Consider the following 17,844-nt stretch of genomic DNA (forward strand, 5'->3'; position numbering starts at 1 on the left):
ACTTTTCATCTAGAGAAACAAAAAGAAGTCACTCAGAATGAGATCAGGTGAATAATGAGGGTAAGGCACACCGGTCATGCCATTTTTATTCAAAATCTGCTGAACACTCAGCACAGTGTGGGCAGGTGCACTCATAAATCACCCATCATGAAATGGACAAGTGCTTTGAAAGAGCAAACAAACAAGCAAACAAACAAAAAAGTTCACTGAAGCTGAATGCAGCCTCTCACAACAACGGCAGCTGGTACACTGATGCAGATGAGTTCCTAGAACCCACCCACCTTGCTAGCAGGAGATGCCAGTACTACAAGGGGCCTGTCCTCCAGAAGGTAATTCCAGGTTTTTGGGTCCCTCCTTGTATGAAGGTTACCAGAGGGGAATGGGGTAGAAGTAGTAGGATACAGAGGGTGAAGAGTAAAACACATGGTGACAGAGGGAAACTAAACTATGGGTGGTGAGCACACAATGCAATATACAGATGATGAACTGTAGAATTGTACACTTGAAACTTATATGATATTATTAACCAATGTCACCCCATTAATTTAATTCTAAAAACTTGTATAATAAATAAATAAAATAAAGTAATAAAATGAGAATGTTAAAACATACTAATTGGTATTTTTGTGAGAAGAAAGTAAACTACACATGAATTCAATAAAATGGAATAAAATAAAGTATGTAAAAATTTTAGCACAGTTCTTGGAACATAATAAACCTTCAATGTATCATAAGCACTAAAATCTTTCTTCCCATCCGTAAGCTTTTTGCCTGAATTGCCAGTTTTTCTTTCCCTTAGTCTAAGTCTTAGCTCTTCAGTTTTAAATGACCACTGAGTCCTTTCAACTTTGTAAGATTCATTCCAGCTACCCATCTTCAATTATTACCTCTTTCATTGAACTTGTTCTAACATATGGTGCTTTGGTATATCTTTATACATAAGTTTTGGTTTTTACCTTCCAAACTAGATTTTAGGCGAATTGAGATGAAGAAAGATATCTTATGCCTGCTACGTAGCTCCCTCTTTATTCCTCATTTACATTCCCAAAGTATCCTCATTCATTTCCCCCTTTCTTTGATGATACTTTGTTTCCTAACATACCGAATGTCTTTACTGCAAATTCCATCATATTACTGGTTCATAAACACTTTAAAAACTCATTTAAAAACTTTAAAGTGATACAACTAAATAAAAATTTAGATAGGTTTAACATTAAAAATTATTTTAGAAGGTGGCATAAAAAGCAATCTCACATCTATCATAATTTACTGATTACTTAAAAAAATTTACAATCACATTGTCTAGTTGAATAATTTTGGAAACATATTACCAAAAATTTTATACCAAAGATTTCCTTGCAATTTTTGACACAGTGTACTGTATCTTGAAGAGGTAAGAGTCAACAGTTTTAAAGTTGCACAATTATGCTTTGGATAGTGTGTGTCCCTAAATTCCTCCCCTACTCAGGCTTCCAAATAATGTGTCATAGTATATTTGGTATGAAGTAATTCACACCAAACAAGAATTTAAAAATATCTACTTTTGAACTGATGATATGACATAAAAGTAAAAGAAAAACACATTTTTTAACAAACAGAGTTGACCGTTCACACTGAAAATAGGAACATTACTAATGACCTATAAAGGAATATAATTTGGGTATTAATTTTTTTCCAAATTATACCTCCCCATTTGTACCATTTTTGGACCAATTCCAAAATTCAATAACTTTCTACCCTGAGCACAGAAATGTTGTCACACAATTCTGGTTAGTATCTACCACCTAAGCACAATTACACAGGAGCCAGAATTTTTTTGAACGTATTTACATTTTCATAATATTGGGAAAGCTCGTAAGAAGATTTCTAACCATTTATTCATTGACTATAAAACTAAACAAGTTATATTTCTGATCAACTTAAAATGGCAAATGGGACAATAGCTGAGCTAAAAACAATTTTTTAAAGACTGATTTCAAATATGCAAAATCCAGATCTTGGTTTCCAATATTTTGTACTCTCATGTGCCAGGGCTCCTTGGAGAAACGGCTGATTCCAAAGCTGATGAAGGAAAGAATTAATATGATCCTGAATTGGCCTGTCATTACATAAAGTTAAAAAAAAAAAAAAGCTTTTTTAAGAGAAATTATGGGGCCTTGTCAAAAGAATATAGGAACAAACCTGAGGAGTATCTGTTGGTCAAATCCAGGATAATTTGCGCATTAACACAAGGAAAATTATTAATTATACAGTAATGAAGAAAAAGAACACACAAGTCTATATCTCAGACAGACAAGGTGAGACTGCTCTCTGCTTGTAATAAAATGTCAACTACTGACTGGGAAAGTAGAGGGTGTATATGTTGAAAAATCATCATTTTTCAACAATCATAAAATCTGGCTCAGCAAGAATCATAACCAAATGCTAACTCCAAGGGGGAATGACAAATGAGTAATAGAATATTTGTACAGTCTTACAGTGTCTTTTTTAAAGAATCTTACTTATTAGTTAGTTGCAAGCAAAAAGAATAGCAACCACACAAGGGGGTATCTGACAATCATGTGACCAGGTACCCAAAATTAACATCATCAATAGGAAGCATACAGATATTGTATATTTCCAGATTTGTTCCATTAGAAGGGCTCTCATAAGGAACATACTTAGTATTCCAAATGTTCGTAGTATTCCAATTGTTGATGTATAACCTGAACCTAAAGATGAGAGAATCAGACAGACAAAACAGTAAACATTCTGCCTGGCTGGTGTGGCTGGAATGGATTGAGTGCTGGCCTGCAAACCAAAGGGTCTCAGGTTCGATTCCCAGTCAGGGCACATGTCTGGGGTCCTACTGGGGCATGTAAGAGGCAACCACACACTGATGTTTCTCTCCCTCTCTTCCCCTCTCTAAAAATAAATAAAATCTTAAAAACAAAACAGTAAACATTCTATTAAAAGGGGCATGGGGCCTGCATTATTTGTAAATGTCAATATCATAACACAAAAAAATGCTGAGCTATTCCAGATGAAAAGAGACAAAAGAGAATTATATTAAATGCATACATGATCTTTAAACTGCATCCTGACTAGAGGACAAAAAGAAGGGCAATAAAGAACATAATTAGATCAAATGACAAAACTGAAATATGAATGGTGGATTAGATAAAAGTATAATGCTGATGTTAAATTTCCTAAGATTGATAACTATAATATGTTTATGTAAGAGATCATAATTATTCCTATGACATCTCACTCAAGACTTTAGGCCAAGAGCAGATGATGCATACATATTTCTCTCAAATTATTCAGGAAAAAATGTTTATATGTAAAGAAGAAAGAGGGACAGAGGGCTACAGGAAGGAAGCTAAGCTATTCAAATAATAAAGAATATTATTTATGATAAAGAAATGGGATAAAGTATTAAAAACAGGTGAATATGGGTACTCAGAATACTCAGCTTGGTGTGGGCAGGTGTACTCCTCAATTATCCATCATGAAATGAGTAAATGTCTTGAAAGACTCTTCCAAGAAAAAAAAATTCACTGAAGCCAAACAATGCCATCTGGTACACTGATAAAGATGGGTTCCTAGAACACTCACCTGGCGGGGGAAGCCCATACTACAAGGGGCCTGCCCTCCAGAAGATTTCCATTTTTTGAGGGGCCCCCCTCTTATACAAATGCTTGCAAAGTTCTTCAAACTTTTCTGTAAATTTAAAATTATTTCCAAATAAAATTTTGATAAATATCCAAGAATTTCTAGAACCCCTTTACATATGCCATATTATCTTTTTTTTCTTTATTAAGGTATAATTGACTGTAAGATCTTTAGAGAGGTGGTTTGATATACAGGTACATTGTGAAAAGGATTCCCCATCCAGTAATTAATATATTAATTGGAAGAATTAATAGTTTTGAAATGTTCATACTACCCGAAGCAATCTACAGTTTCAATGCAATCCCTATCAAAATTCTAATCATATTTTTCTTACAAATAGAACATAGAATCATAAAATTCACACAGAACCACAAAAGACCCTAAATAGCCAAAATAATTTTGAGAAAAAATAATAAAGTTGGAATCACCACACTTCCTGATTTCAATGTAAACTGTAAAATTATAGTAATCAAAACAGTAATGGTTTTGGCATAAAAACAGACACATAGGTCAGTGGAACAAACTATAGAACCCAGAAATAAACACATGTTTATACAGTAAATTAATCTGTGACAAAGGAACCAAGAATATAGAATGGTAAGAGGACAGTCCATTCAGTAAGTGGGTAGACACATGCAAAAGAACGAAACTGAACTCCTATCTTATACCATATACAATAGTAAATTCAAAATGTATTAAAGACTTGAATGTAGGACATGAAACCAGCTAACTGCTAAGTGAAATGTGGGGGGTAAGCTCCATGATGAAGGCCTTGACAATGAATTTTTACATTTGACACCAAAAGCAATTGCAATAAAAGCAAAAATTAGTGGGAATGCATGAACCTATAAAGCTTCTGCACAGCAAAATCAAAAGGGACCTATAGAATGGGAGCAAATATTTGCAAATCATTTATCTAAAATACATAAGGAACTCACACAACAACAAAATCCAATTAAAAATAGACAAAGGCCATGAACAGATATTTTTCCAAAGAAGAATACAAATGGCAACAGGTGCATGAAAAGGTGGGTGTTCAACATATCAGAGAAATGCAAAGCAAGACTACAATGAGATCATCGAATATTTCCTAGAATAGTTGTCATCAACAAGACAAGAGATAATCATTGGCAAGGCTATGGAGGAAAGGGAACACTCATGCACTGTTGGTGAAAATGTAAATCGGTGCAACCACTGTGGAAGACAGTATGGATGTTCCTCAGAAACTTACAAATAGAACTACCATGATTCAGAAATGTCACTTCTGATTATATATCAAAAGGAGATGAAAACAAGATATCACAGACCTATCTGTACTCCCATGTTCACTGCAGCATTATTCACAGTAGCCAAGGCATGGAAACAAGCTAAGTGTCTATCAAAAGTTGAATGGATTAAATAACCAGAGACATTGAAATAAAGAACAGACAGTAACCAGAGGAGAGGGGGGAGGGAGATAATGGGGAAAGAAAGGGAAGGGTCATCAAAGAACATGTGTAAAGGACCCATAGATAAAGCCAAAGGTAGGACTGAGGGTGGGGCAGGGGAAAGTGGTAGCGGGAAAATGGAGACAACTATATTTGAACAATTTTTTTTAAAGATTAAATAAAAGAAAAAAAATTGAATGGATTAAGATGTAACACACACACACACCCAGGATTATTCAGCCTTAAGAAAGAAGGAAATCCTGCTGTTCATGACAACATGGATGGCCCTTGAGGGCATTAATGCTAAGTGAAATAAGCCAGACAGGGAAAGACAAATTGTGCATGACATTATTTATATGCAGACTCTTAAGGAAAAAATAAAAAGGAAACTCATAGAAATAGAGAATAGAATGGTGGTTATATGGGCTAAGGTTTGGGGTAATAGGGAGAAGTTGGTAAAAGGATCGAAACTTTCAGCCATAACATGATTAAGCCTGAAGATCTATAGTAGAATATGGTGACTCTAGTTGATAACTGTATTGTATAATTGAAGTTCACTAAGACAGCAGATTATAAATGCTCTCATAAAAAAAACGTAAATATGTGAGATGATATCCCAGTATCATGGGATATCTTTCCGTTTATCAACATTCATTAGGGATATTGGGCTGTATTTTCTTTTCTTGAAGCATCCTTGCCTGGTTTTGGTATCAGCGTATTGCTGGCCTTTTAAAATGAGTTTGGAAGTACTCCCTGCTCTTCTATTTTTCTGGAAGAGTTGGAGGATTGGTTTTGATTTTCTTTAAATGTATGGTAGAAGTGACTAGTAGCACCTTCTGTACTGGACTTTTCTTTGGTGGGAGGAATTTGCTTATTAATTCAATATCATTACTACTAATTGGTCTGTTCGTATGTCATATTCCTTCATGATTCAGTCCTGGTAGGCTGGTATTTCTAGGAATTTATTCATTTCTTCTAAATTGTCCAATTTCTTGGCATGCAATTACTCATGATAGTCTCTTATGATCCTTTGTGTTTGTGTCACATCAGTTCTTTTTTTTTATTTTTTTTAAAGATTGTATTTATTTATTTTTAGAGGGTGAGGGAGGGAGAAAGAGGGGGAGAGAAACACTGATGTGTGGTTGCCTCTTGCACGCCCCCTACTGGAGACCTGCCCCACAACGCAGGTGTGTGCTCTACACTGGGAATCAAACCAGCGACCCTTTGGTTCATAGGCCAGTGCTCAATCCACTGAACCACACCAGCCAAGGCCATATCAGTTCTAATGTCTTCCTCTTTCATTTCTAATTTTGAGTCCTTCCTCTTTTTTCTTGGTGAGCTAGGTAAAGGCTTGCCATTTTGTTTATCTCTTCAAAAAGACATTGATCATTTCTATGGTCTTTTTATTCTCTATTTCATTAAATGTTTCTCTGATCATTAGTTCCTTTGCTTACTAACTTCAGGCTTTGCTATTCTTTCTCTAGGTCCCTAAGGTATAACTTAAGTTAGTTCTTTATTTGAGATCTTTCTCTCTTTTTTATATTAAGGTAGATATTCATCACTATACATTTCCTCCTTATATATGCTTTTGCTTCAGCCCACATTTTTGGTATGTTGTATTTTCATTATCATAAGATAATTTTTGTTTCCTATTTTGGTTCATTTTTGACCTGTTGATTGTTCGGGAACAGGTTATTTAACCTCTACATACTTGTGAATTTTCCAGTTTTCTTCTTGTAACTAGTTCTAGATTCACATTTTTGTGATTGGACAATATGCATGATATGATTTCAATCTTCTTAATTTTATTAAGACTTGTTCTGTGGTCTAACATATGATCTATCCTGGAGAATGTTCTACATATGCTTGAGAAGAATGTGGGTTCTCTGCTACTGTTAGATGATTCTCTGTATGTCTGTTAGGTCTATCTGATCTAACATGTTGTTTAAGAACAATTTTCCTCACTGATTTTGCCTGTATGATATATCCATTGTTGAATGTGGGGTACTAAAGTCCCCTATTATTACTGTACTTTTGTCATTATTTTTCCTTCAGATCTGTTAATATGTGTTTTATACACTTAGGTGCTCTAATGCCTAGTGAATAAATATTTACAATTGTTATATCCTCTTGTTGAGTTGGCTACTTTATCATTATACAATGACCTTCTGGGACTCTTATTGCAATTTTGTCTTAAAGTCCATTTTGTCTTAGCTACCCTAGCTTTCTCTTGGTTTCCAATTATATGGAATGTTCCTTCCCTTCCCTTCCCTTTCCCTTTTCCTTCCCCTTCCCTTTTCCTTTCCTTCCCTTTCCTTTCCTTCCCTTCCCTTCCCCTTTCCTTTTCTTTTTTTGTCCCTTCACTTTCAGTTGCTGTGTGTCCTTAAAGCTGAAGTGAGTCTCTAGTAGGCACTCATATAGTTTGGTCCTATTTTTTAATTCATTTACCATCCTATGTGTTTGGATTGGACAATTTAGTCTATTCACATTTAAAGTAATTATTGATGGGTATGTACTTAGTATTGCCATTTAGTTCATTGTTTCCTGGATATTTTTAAAATTCTTTTGTCCCCTTCTTCCTCTCTTGCTCTCTTCCTTTGTGATTTAATGGTTTTGTAGATGGGTATGCATAGATTGTTTCATTATCTGTTGTTTGTGGTTACCATGAGGGTTGATATAAAATAACTCATATCTATGAGAGGATACTATAAATTAATAAAAACTAAAGTTTGAATGCCAGTATATTATAAAGCTCTACATTCCCCCATTTAGTTTTTGATGTCATGATTTATATCCTTTTGTCTTGTATATACAATAACAGATTATTGTCATTGTAATTATTTTTTACATTTATCTTTTAATTTTCAGAGCCTTTGTAAGTTATTAACCCCCATCATTACATTAGATTGTTCTGAATTTTACTGTATATTTACTTTTGCAAGTGAGATTTACATTTTCATGTTTTCCTGTTACTAATTAGCACCCTTTGATTTCAGTTTAAAGAAGTCTCTGTAAGACTTCTTGTAAAGCCAGTTACTGTTGATGAACTCCTTCAGCTTTTGCTTGTCTGAAAAACTCACTATCTCTCCCTCAATTCTAAAGGACAGGTTTCTGGTTAGACTACTCTTTTTTGTCAGTTTTTGTCTTTTAGCACTTTAAATATATCTTGCCAGTCCCTTCTGGCCTGTGAAGTTTTTCCTGAAAAATCTGCTCATTGTCTTATAAGGTTTCTCTTACAAGAGGCATTATACAAACAAATTGTTTTTATCTTGCTGCTTTCAAAATTCTCTCCTTTCTTTAACTTTTCACACTTTAATTACAATACATCTTGGTGTTGGTCTCTTTGGATTCACTTTATTTGGAATTTGCTAAGCTTTGTGGATCTGGATTTCTGTTTTCTTCCCCAAAGTAAGGAAGTTTTCAGCCATTATTTCTGCAAGTACATTTTCTGCCTCTTTCTTTCCCTTCACTTTCTGGAATCCCTATGATACAAATATTAATCAGCTTGATTTTGTCCCATAAGACCCTTAAGCTACTGTCAATCTTTTTATTCTTTATTTTTGCTGTTTTGATTTCCACTGCCCTCTCCTGAAGTTCACTGATCCTTTCTTCTGTTTTATCTAGACAGATGTTGAGCCCCTCTATTATACTTTTTTCAATGTAATTTTTTATTCTTCAGCTCTATGACTTCCATTTGCTGAAATTCTCACTTTGTTCATCCATTCTTCTGAGTTCAGTCAGAATCTTTATGATTATTAATTTAAATCATTTATCTAGTGTTTTAAATCGAGTATTCCCATTTCATTAAGGTATTTTTCTGAGGTTTGATCATGTTTTTTTTATTGTTGTTCTAGTATAGTTGTCTGCCTTCCCACCACCCCCCACCCCCGCCATCCCCACCTCCCTCCTTTGATCCCCACCCCTTTGGTTTTGTCCAAGTGTCCTTTATCGCTGTTCCTGAAAACCCTTCACCTTTCCCCTTCCCCATTATCCCCTCCCATCTCCCCTCTGGCTACTGTCTGTTTGTTCTTAATTTCAATGTCTCTTATTCTATTTTGCTCATTTGTTTGTTTTGTTGATTAGGTTCCACTTATAGGTGAGATCATATTGTATTTGTCCCTCACCACCTGGCTTATATCACTTAGCTTAATGTTCTCCAGTTCCATCCATGCTGTTGCAAAGGGTAAGAGCTCCTTCTTTCTTCCTGCTGCATAGTATTCCACTGTGTAAATGTACCATAGTTTTTTGATCCATTCATTTACTGATGGGCACTTAGGTTGCTTCTAGTACTTGGCTATTGTAAATTGTGCTGCTATGAACACTAGGGTGCATAGATTCTTTTGGATTACTGTTTCAGGATTCTTAGGATGTAATCCCAGCAGTGGAATTGCCAGGTCAAAAGGCAGTTCCACTTTTAGTTTTCTGAGAAAATTCCATACTGTTTTCCATAGTGGCTGCATCAGTCTGCAATCCCACTAACAGTGCACTAGGGTTCCCTTTTCTCCACATCCTCTCTAACACTTGTTGCTTGTTCCTTTGTTTATGATGGCCATTCTTACCAGTGTGAAGTGGTATCTCATTGTGGTTTTAATTTGCATCTCTCTGATGGCTAGTGATGCCAAGCGTCTTTTCATATGTCTCTGGACTCTTTGTATGTCCTCCTTGAAGAAGTGTCTGTTCAAGTCCTTTGCCCATTTTTTAATTGTGTTTTTTTTTTTATCTTCCTAGAGTGGAGTCATATGAGTTCTTTATGTATTTTGGAGACCAAGCCATTGTCTGAGATATCACTGGCTAATATGTTTTCCCATACAGTTGGTTCTTTTTTCATTTTAATGATCATATTCTTTAGTTTAGACATATTATTTTATTTCTTCATCTTCTTGGACTCTGTATTGGCTCCTATGATTTAGATAAAACAACCACTGTTCCTAGTCTTCAAGGAAGGACATATTGTAGGAGATAAAATTTATCATCCAATCTTGTCCTAACTCTTGGCTGGCTCTCAAAATTCTACAATGGTCCCAGCAGCCGACATTATTCTTAGTGCTCCCTGTAGTTGAGGGTGTGCCAAGCTCTGTCAATGCAGCAGGAGGCAGATCACAGTCAGCACCTAGATTCATGCTGATTAAAAGGCCCTCAGGCAGCAGCTTTTAATATATGCAAATAGGATTCTATCCAGGAAAGATTATAAGATGGGCATTTCTTTCAGTAAACTACTTAGAGATGGGTGTTTCTGTCTGCTCCCTCTGCGCTGAGCACTGGAGGGACTGTCTAGTTTGTTTGCTTCAGTTCTGTGGGAGAGCTCCAGCCCTGCTTCCTATTAGAATCAGGGGATTAAAAGAGTGTTTCCTTTGGATGGCAGATGCAAAATCTAGGGCACCAGATGTGTGTATAAGCTCTTTCCAAAGAGAAACCAATGAACTACAGTAAGCTAGAGAGAGAACAATACGGCAGTATCTGCCAGCCTCCTTTATCTCCAGGGAGAATCAAAATCAACCTCTAGATGTGAGCTAAATTAGACACCTGAACTGTAGGCAGCAGCTTTTAAAGTAAGAAAATAGGACTCTATCCTTGAAAGACTAAAAAATGGGCATTTTTCTCTGTTTCCGAAATGCTGAGCCCTAGAGGGATAGCCACAACAAACTTCTGAACCCATTACAAACTCTTTCTTTATGTTCTATAGTCTGCTGGGTCTCATGAACACAACTCCTATTGACTTCCAGAGCTAGGAGTTTGGGGGGCCCATCCCTCACGTGGATTCTTAACATTTGGGGGTTAGGTATTTGGCCTAAACTCTTCATGCCTAAGGGAAAGCTGTAAGTTTTAAGTTCATTCCTGATTGCCTGTCACTGTTCCACGGGTGGGGGGTTCATAGTGAGACTTTGTCTTAGCCTTCTCTACTCATTTTAGTATGGGTATTTTCTCCCTTGCTCAATGTATATATAGCACTTACTCAGGAATTTCTGAATTTCTTTTAGTGGGAATTGCTTCATGTGTAGTTGTAGGTAGATTCAATGTGTCCACAGAAGGAAATGAGTTCGGGAACTTCCTAAATCATCGTCTTGGATTGGAACCCCACCTCCACACACACTGTCCTAGAGTATTAGTTTTCTATCGGTTTATTTTAGGAGTGGTAGGTAAGGAGAGAGGAGAGAGAACCTAAATAATCTCAGATAATTTCATTAGATAATTCTAAACACTTAATTTATTTATTTACTTCCTTATTTATTTTTATCCTTACCTGACATTTTATCATTGCTTGTAGAGAGAGAGGAAGGCAGAGAAGAGAGAGAAAGAAACAATCCGAGAGAGAAGCACTGACTGGCTGTCTCTTGTACAGGCCTGGACTGGGAATGAACTCAAAACCTAAGTATGTGTCCTGACAAGGAATGGAACTACAACTTCTTGGTTATAGATGATGCTTCAACCAACTGAGCCATGCTGGCAAGGGCTCATTAGATAATACTAGAAAGTCGTAAAGAGATGCCCCCAAGAATATGAAAATGAAAGAAAATGTTGCATTCTCAGCACCAACTTAAAATTCTAAAGATCAATATAGATAAATATGAAAGGTTACCTAAAAGAGAAAAAGAGACTGTTGACTAGGGAACACTCTTTTTTATTTAGACTGAAATAATCAAAATAGGAATTTGATTAGATATTTGTTGATAACATCCACCCAAACATTATCCAGGACAGAGATGACCAGAGTCACAGACTTCTAAGCTATCTGTCCTCAATGACAACATAATGCTTAATTTCAAATATAAACAATGGGCTCTGTTGGTCTGACAGTCATTAAATATTTGACATTACTCCTTGGTTTGATTCCACAATCAAAATGCTTCTGATTTTGATATGGCTTCTCACAAAAATCTGACAAGAAGAGAATGTGCTGATAATGCAGATACAATATATTTTGTTCTATCTAACCTTTTAACTTACTACTGTAAATTAATAAACTAGTATACTGGTTTTAACACATCAGTCTTATTATAAACTTGAATAATGTGAATCTGTATCATGAAAAGTGATTTGTCTCCCTTTGTACTGGAAATCAGATTTCTACATCTAGAAAATTCAGATATTAGAATTTAATTAAAGTAACCAAAAAACAAATGCTTCTTTGTGAGGCCATTTCAGAAAGCAAGCCAATCCTTTTCCCTGCTGATAATACTCATTCATCTGTATGTAGCAGAAAGTACAGCAAATAATGCAAATTGACTCTCTCAACATCCTCCAAACTCCCTTATAGTTTCTTTCTTGTATTACTGAGCCTTGAAAGCAAAACAAACAAATAACAACAAGAAAAAGGCTTTCCTGATTCCTTTACAGGGGAGTGGGATTTGCATGCAAACCTGACTTTCTCAGGGAACCATCTACCCATATGAGATTTAAACAAGTCAACAACTTGAGAATCTGGCTGCACATAGAGACTGGATTTTTTAGGGCACTTATGAAGATTATATTGTCTAGTGCCCAACATCGTAACTGCCAACTGGTACTGGGCAATTCCTAGTACCCAGAATTAGTTTCCAGCTTATTCTTCACCCATGAAATTACACAAACTGCCCAATAATACATTGTCATAAATCCTTTCTTGCATAAATTAGAGAAAGTATATCCAATTGTCTGAAACTAAGAATCCCAACTAATAAGCTGAAAGATTTAGCATTTTTATTTCTATAGTTGTAGCCTATGAATTTCAGTCCCACCATCTTGCTACTACCATCAATAGTAATGAGTTAATATTTACTTAGGTGCTTCAAAAACAGTATCAAGAATTGTGGTAAGTGATCTATAAACATCCTTATTAAATACTCTATGTTCCATGAAAGACCCCCTCAGGAAAAGGACTGACAAGGAAAATTACAGGAAAATTTGACAGGATACAAATCTTAATAAACAAATTCACAGATATGTTATTCTTAGAAGCATTCAGATTAAGATTTTTATTTTAGAAGAGAACAATTAAACTTGGATGTAACTGTTGTTCTTGCTCTTATCAACAATACAGTAATTTAACCTTATTAAAGTAGCTCACTGAACTCAAGCTGGCAGTTCTAACAAAAACAAATATGGCATAGAAAATTCCTAAATGTTGGCATTTTGACTAGACTCTGGCTAGAAAAGTTGTCGTACCTGAAGATTGATTTCTGCCTCATAGAAGGTTAGGCATGAGCAGTAATGTCGATCTGAGTCGATATCTGTCAGGACCACCACAAAAAACGTCGGCTGCTTCCGCTCTCTGGACAGCTGCCACCCACTGGGCTGACAGAACTAAATGGGATAAAAAAAATTGCCACATTTTTAAAGCACAATAATGAAAATTTATTAGTTACAAATCTCTGAGAAATGTTAAATATGCCCAAATTTTTAAAAATGTCCAGCTGATTTGACATGTTACCTCAGCCAATATAAAAAAATAAATCATGTACAGATTCATAATGTAAATCACCTGCACTAACGCACATATGTATTTTATGAGTAGCCTAGATTTTCCACAGATACCACTCGTGCTGAAGCCTCAGTGTGCATATATAGAACAAAGCACCAAAACAAGAGACTTTCCTCCATTAAAAGAGATCATAAAAGTAAGTTGAAAATAAAGTACTGTCTCCATCATTGATGGAAAATATAATTATTTTTAAATTCTTTCATTAATCTACAATTCAGTATAATGCAAAGGATAATCTTGTTCATCAAGGCAGACTACAATCTGGGCTATCACGCAATATATACCCTCAGACCACAGTGGAATTAAACTAAACACCAGAAACAGAAAGATAGCTGGAAAATCCCAAAATACTTGAAAATTAAACAACACACCTCTAAGTAACACATGGGTAAAAGCATAACCTCAACATTTTTTTAAACATTATGAATACATGAAAATAAAAATGCGCCCTGGCTGGCGTAGCTCAGTGGATGGAGGTCGGGCTGCGAACCAAAGCGTCGCAGGTTCGATTCCCAGTCAGGGTACATACCTGGGTTGCAGAGGCCACTGCCCCCAGCAGACACACATTGATGTTTCTGTCTCTCTTTCTCCCTCCCTTCCCTCTCTAAAAATAAAATAAATAAAATCTTTAAAAAAAAAAAAAGAAGATAAGCCACGGATTGGAGAAAATATTTGTAAAGGACATATCTGATAATGTACTGTCATCTAAAATATACAAAGAATTCTTAAAACTCAATAATAAGAAAATGAACAACCCAATTTTAAAAAGGGTAAAGAAGTTCTACAGAAAGCAGTAATTATATGAAAAGATACTCAACATCTTAAGTCATTAAGAAATTGCAAATAAAAACAGTAAGATACCACTACACACCTACAATAATGGCAGAAATCCACAATACTGATAAAGTTAAATGCTGTCAAGGATGTGAAGCAACAGGAACTCTCATTCATTGCTGACGGGAGTGCAAAACAGGGCAGTCACTATAGAAGACAGTGTGGCAGCTTCTTACAAAACTAACTATACTCTTAGCATATGATTAGCAATTGTGCTCCTTGGTTTTCAACCCAAAGGAGCTGAAAACAATGTTCACACAAAACCCTGCTCATGAATATTTATAGCAATCAATATATCCTCCAGTAGGTAAATGGAAAAATAAACTGTGGCACACCCACACAGAATATTATTTAGCGCCAAAAAGAAATGAGCTATTAAGCAATGAGAAGGCATGGAGAAAACTTAAATGCGTATTACTTAAGTGAAAAACACCAATTCGAAAGGGCTACATATGGTATGATTTGAACTATATGACATCCTGAAAAATGCAAAACTATGGAGACAGTAGAAGTACTAGTGGTTGCCAGCAGTTGGTGGTATTGTGGAGAACAGACAGAACACAGGATTTTTAGGGCAGTGGAACTATTCCGTATGATACTGTTAATGGTGGATATTATACCAAGAGTGAATTCTAACATAAATTATGGACTTTTGGTAATAATACTGTATCAAGTCAATGTAGTCATCCATTGAGTGTAACAAATGTACCACTGTGGTAAGGAATATTGACAGTATGGCAAGCTGTGTTTTGGGAGCAGGAAGTATATGAAAACTCTGTACTTTCTGCTCAATTTTGCTGTGATGTTAAACTGCTCAAGAAAGCAAAGTCATTTTTAACAAAGATATCTTGAAGGAGAAAAAGATATCATTAGCAGTGTTCTTCAAGAGATAAAACAAAAATAGAAATGAGATCCCCAACATAGCAGCGCCCTGTGCCAGATTACCTTCTGTTACTCTATTTAAAACCTGTTGGACTGGTAGAATTTCTTATTCTGTAGAGAAGTTGTGAATATGATTAATGTTTCTTTCCAAATGCAGTAAATCATCCAAATCTCACTTTTTTATGTCTTTTTAGATTGAATCAATGAGGCAATGAGAGGAGAGATAGGTTTTAGAAAAATTTGATACAGGAGAAAGTTAGTTTTATAGACATGATGATGGAAACTAAGGCCATAACCAAGGGGGTAATAATCATAGTAACTAACATTTACTTCACTGAATTTTATGCCAGATGCTATTCCGAGCATTTTGCACAGGTTAATTTGTGTAAACTTTCCAAGATTAGTAGCAGGTAAGTACTAATATTCTACCTTTTATAAATGAGGGCAGATTATTCAGTTAATCTGCCCTGGCTGGTGTAGCTCTGTGGACTGAACGCAGGCCTGTGAAGCAAAGGGCCACGGGTTCAACTCCCAGCCAGGGCACATGCGTGGGTTGCAGGCCAGGTCTCCAGTATGGGGTGTGTGAGAGGCAATCACATACTGATGTTTCTCTCCCTTTCTCCTTCCCTCCCCCTTTCTCTAAAAATAAATAAATAGAATCTTAAAAAAAAGATTATACAGTTAATCTGGTATAACAGTTAATATTACACAGTTAATATTAATGTAACAGATTATGAAAAGTACACTGATGTGTTTACAGATTCCACACTGCAACTAACCTTTAAGAAAAGACTATTTATTAAATTTTGGTGTGTATTCAAATAAGAGTTTCCACAATTATCTGGAAAGGTTATAAAAACACTCCTCCTCTTTCCAACTGCATATATACTTGTGGGACCTGATTTTCTTCATATAGTTTATGAAGATTTAGTTTATATAGTTCACAATAGTTTATTGTTACTTTAAATGAATATATAGCTTTAAATGATCTAGTTCTAATTTCTACACAAATGAGTAGATAAAACTACATAAACAAAACTCTCTGAGGATCTTCAATAATTTGTGAGAGTACAGAATGTGAGACTCAAAAGTATGAGAGCTGCTAATCTAGTGAAATGCATGTTAGCATGTAACTAGCCCTGGCTTAAGCTACTTGGGTAGCAGAATGGTATAATCTTGGGAGAACTGAGGAGTTTTATCAGGTGAAACCAAAACCCAGAAGTTTTTTTCAAAATCTTCTTACTGTTTCTCAACAAACTTCTTTCCGGAATCAAGTGCATTCTTCTAAAATGAGCTTCAATCAGTTTCAAAATCAGGAAACAAGTGTCTGTGTTTAGGTTATAAAACAGTATACTGATTTATACAGCCTGCATCATCAGTTCAACAAACAACTCTTCTGAGGCAAAGTGGATCCATCCTGTAAATTATAGTAAATAATCTTATTTTCTTTGAGGTCTTTCATTCATTATTATTAGCTGCTCATTAGGCTTGGTAAATAGTAGAAAGCTATGACAACTGCATATTTTCACAAAATTTAAATAAAGCTATAGGTCTTCAAAAAGGATTAAACTCTTTATCTTAATTCCAAATATACTAAGTTCTCAAATCAAAGGTCCTAGTCAGTCACAGAGTTCACAGATGACAAAATAACTCTTACAAGCAAATAGATCTACTTACTTAGATAAGAAAGCAGATATTCTGCTGCTTAAAACTGGAAAAAGTGACCCTTAATGTGCCCAATTTTCTGAAATGGTTTACGCATACACAAAACAAAATTTAAAATTACAGAATAACCAAAAATGTCCATAGCATCATTGGGACTAATTTGAATGACCTTTCAAAGGTGAAATACTGTAGAAAATTCTCTGAATAACAGTCACCCTTAATATTTTCCAAGACTTTCATCTACACATCTACAAATTTACAGCTTACCAAAACACATTATCCAATTTTCATATAAAAATTAAAGGTGTCCTCTTTTTAAAAAGCCTGTAAGAAGTCCTTCTTCTAGTAGAAAATAATAAACAAATAACATCCAGAAAGAATATGAGTTTAGAGAGTAAGACCTCCTTGGTTACTTAAGTGGCCTCATTTCCCCGAGTTTACAATATAACAGGAATTCTATTAAATTCTGATTTTTAAGAAAGTATTAACAACAAAACTTTTGGGAAATTCCAAGGATCATTTTTCAGATTCAGTAAGGACGGTACTTCTTCAAAACTAAGTTCAATGTGACCACAGCTAAGATAGTAATGGTAATTCATGGTAAACCTGGTCAGATTTTTTTTTTACTGTATTTTTTACAAAGAGGCTGTCAGGATGGTCAATTACACACTGGTTACACATGAGATCCCTTATTTGATACTTAAATTACAGTTACATAAAGGAATTCTTTTATATGCTGCATTTAGAAGTATCATTAGAATCAACTCCATAGCAAATTTTGATGCTGTATTCTCAAATGAAAATATATTCAGGAAATAAACAACAGTTCTTATAATTGAGTTTATACAAAGGTTTTTCAAAGGATGAAAGTGTAACTTTAATGTCTCCTTTTCAAATTCACTGTATCATAAGATTAAGTAATAA

The 17,844-nt window shown here is 35.2% G+C and overlaps 1 protein-coding gene across 2 annotated transcripts in view; it reads right to left on the reverse strand.

Annotated features, from left to right (window-relative positions):
• Positions 1-17,844, reverse strand: part of SBF2 (SET binding factor 2) — a 408,723-nt gene that overhangs the window by 218,610 nt on the left and 172,269 nt on the right. For both annotated transcript variants that reach the window (XM_045825232.1, XM_045825233.1), the window contains exon 3: positions 13,224-13,361. In XM_045825232.1, coding sequence (XP_045681188.1) covers positions 13,224-13,361 — 138 coding nt within the window. The remainder of the gene's footprint in view (positions 1-13,223; positions 13,362-17,844) is intronic.

The sequence above is a fragment of the Phyllostomus hastatus genome, unplaced genomic scaffold (assembly GCF_019186645.2).
Source record: "Phyllostomus hastatus isolate PE091 unplaced genomic scaffold, TTU_PhHast_1.1 phas_scaffold_585, whole genome shotgun sequence".
Lineage (NCBI taxonomy): Eukaryota > Metazoa > Chordata > Mammalia > Chiroptera > Phyllostomidae > Phyllostomus > Phyllostomus hastatus.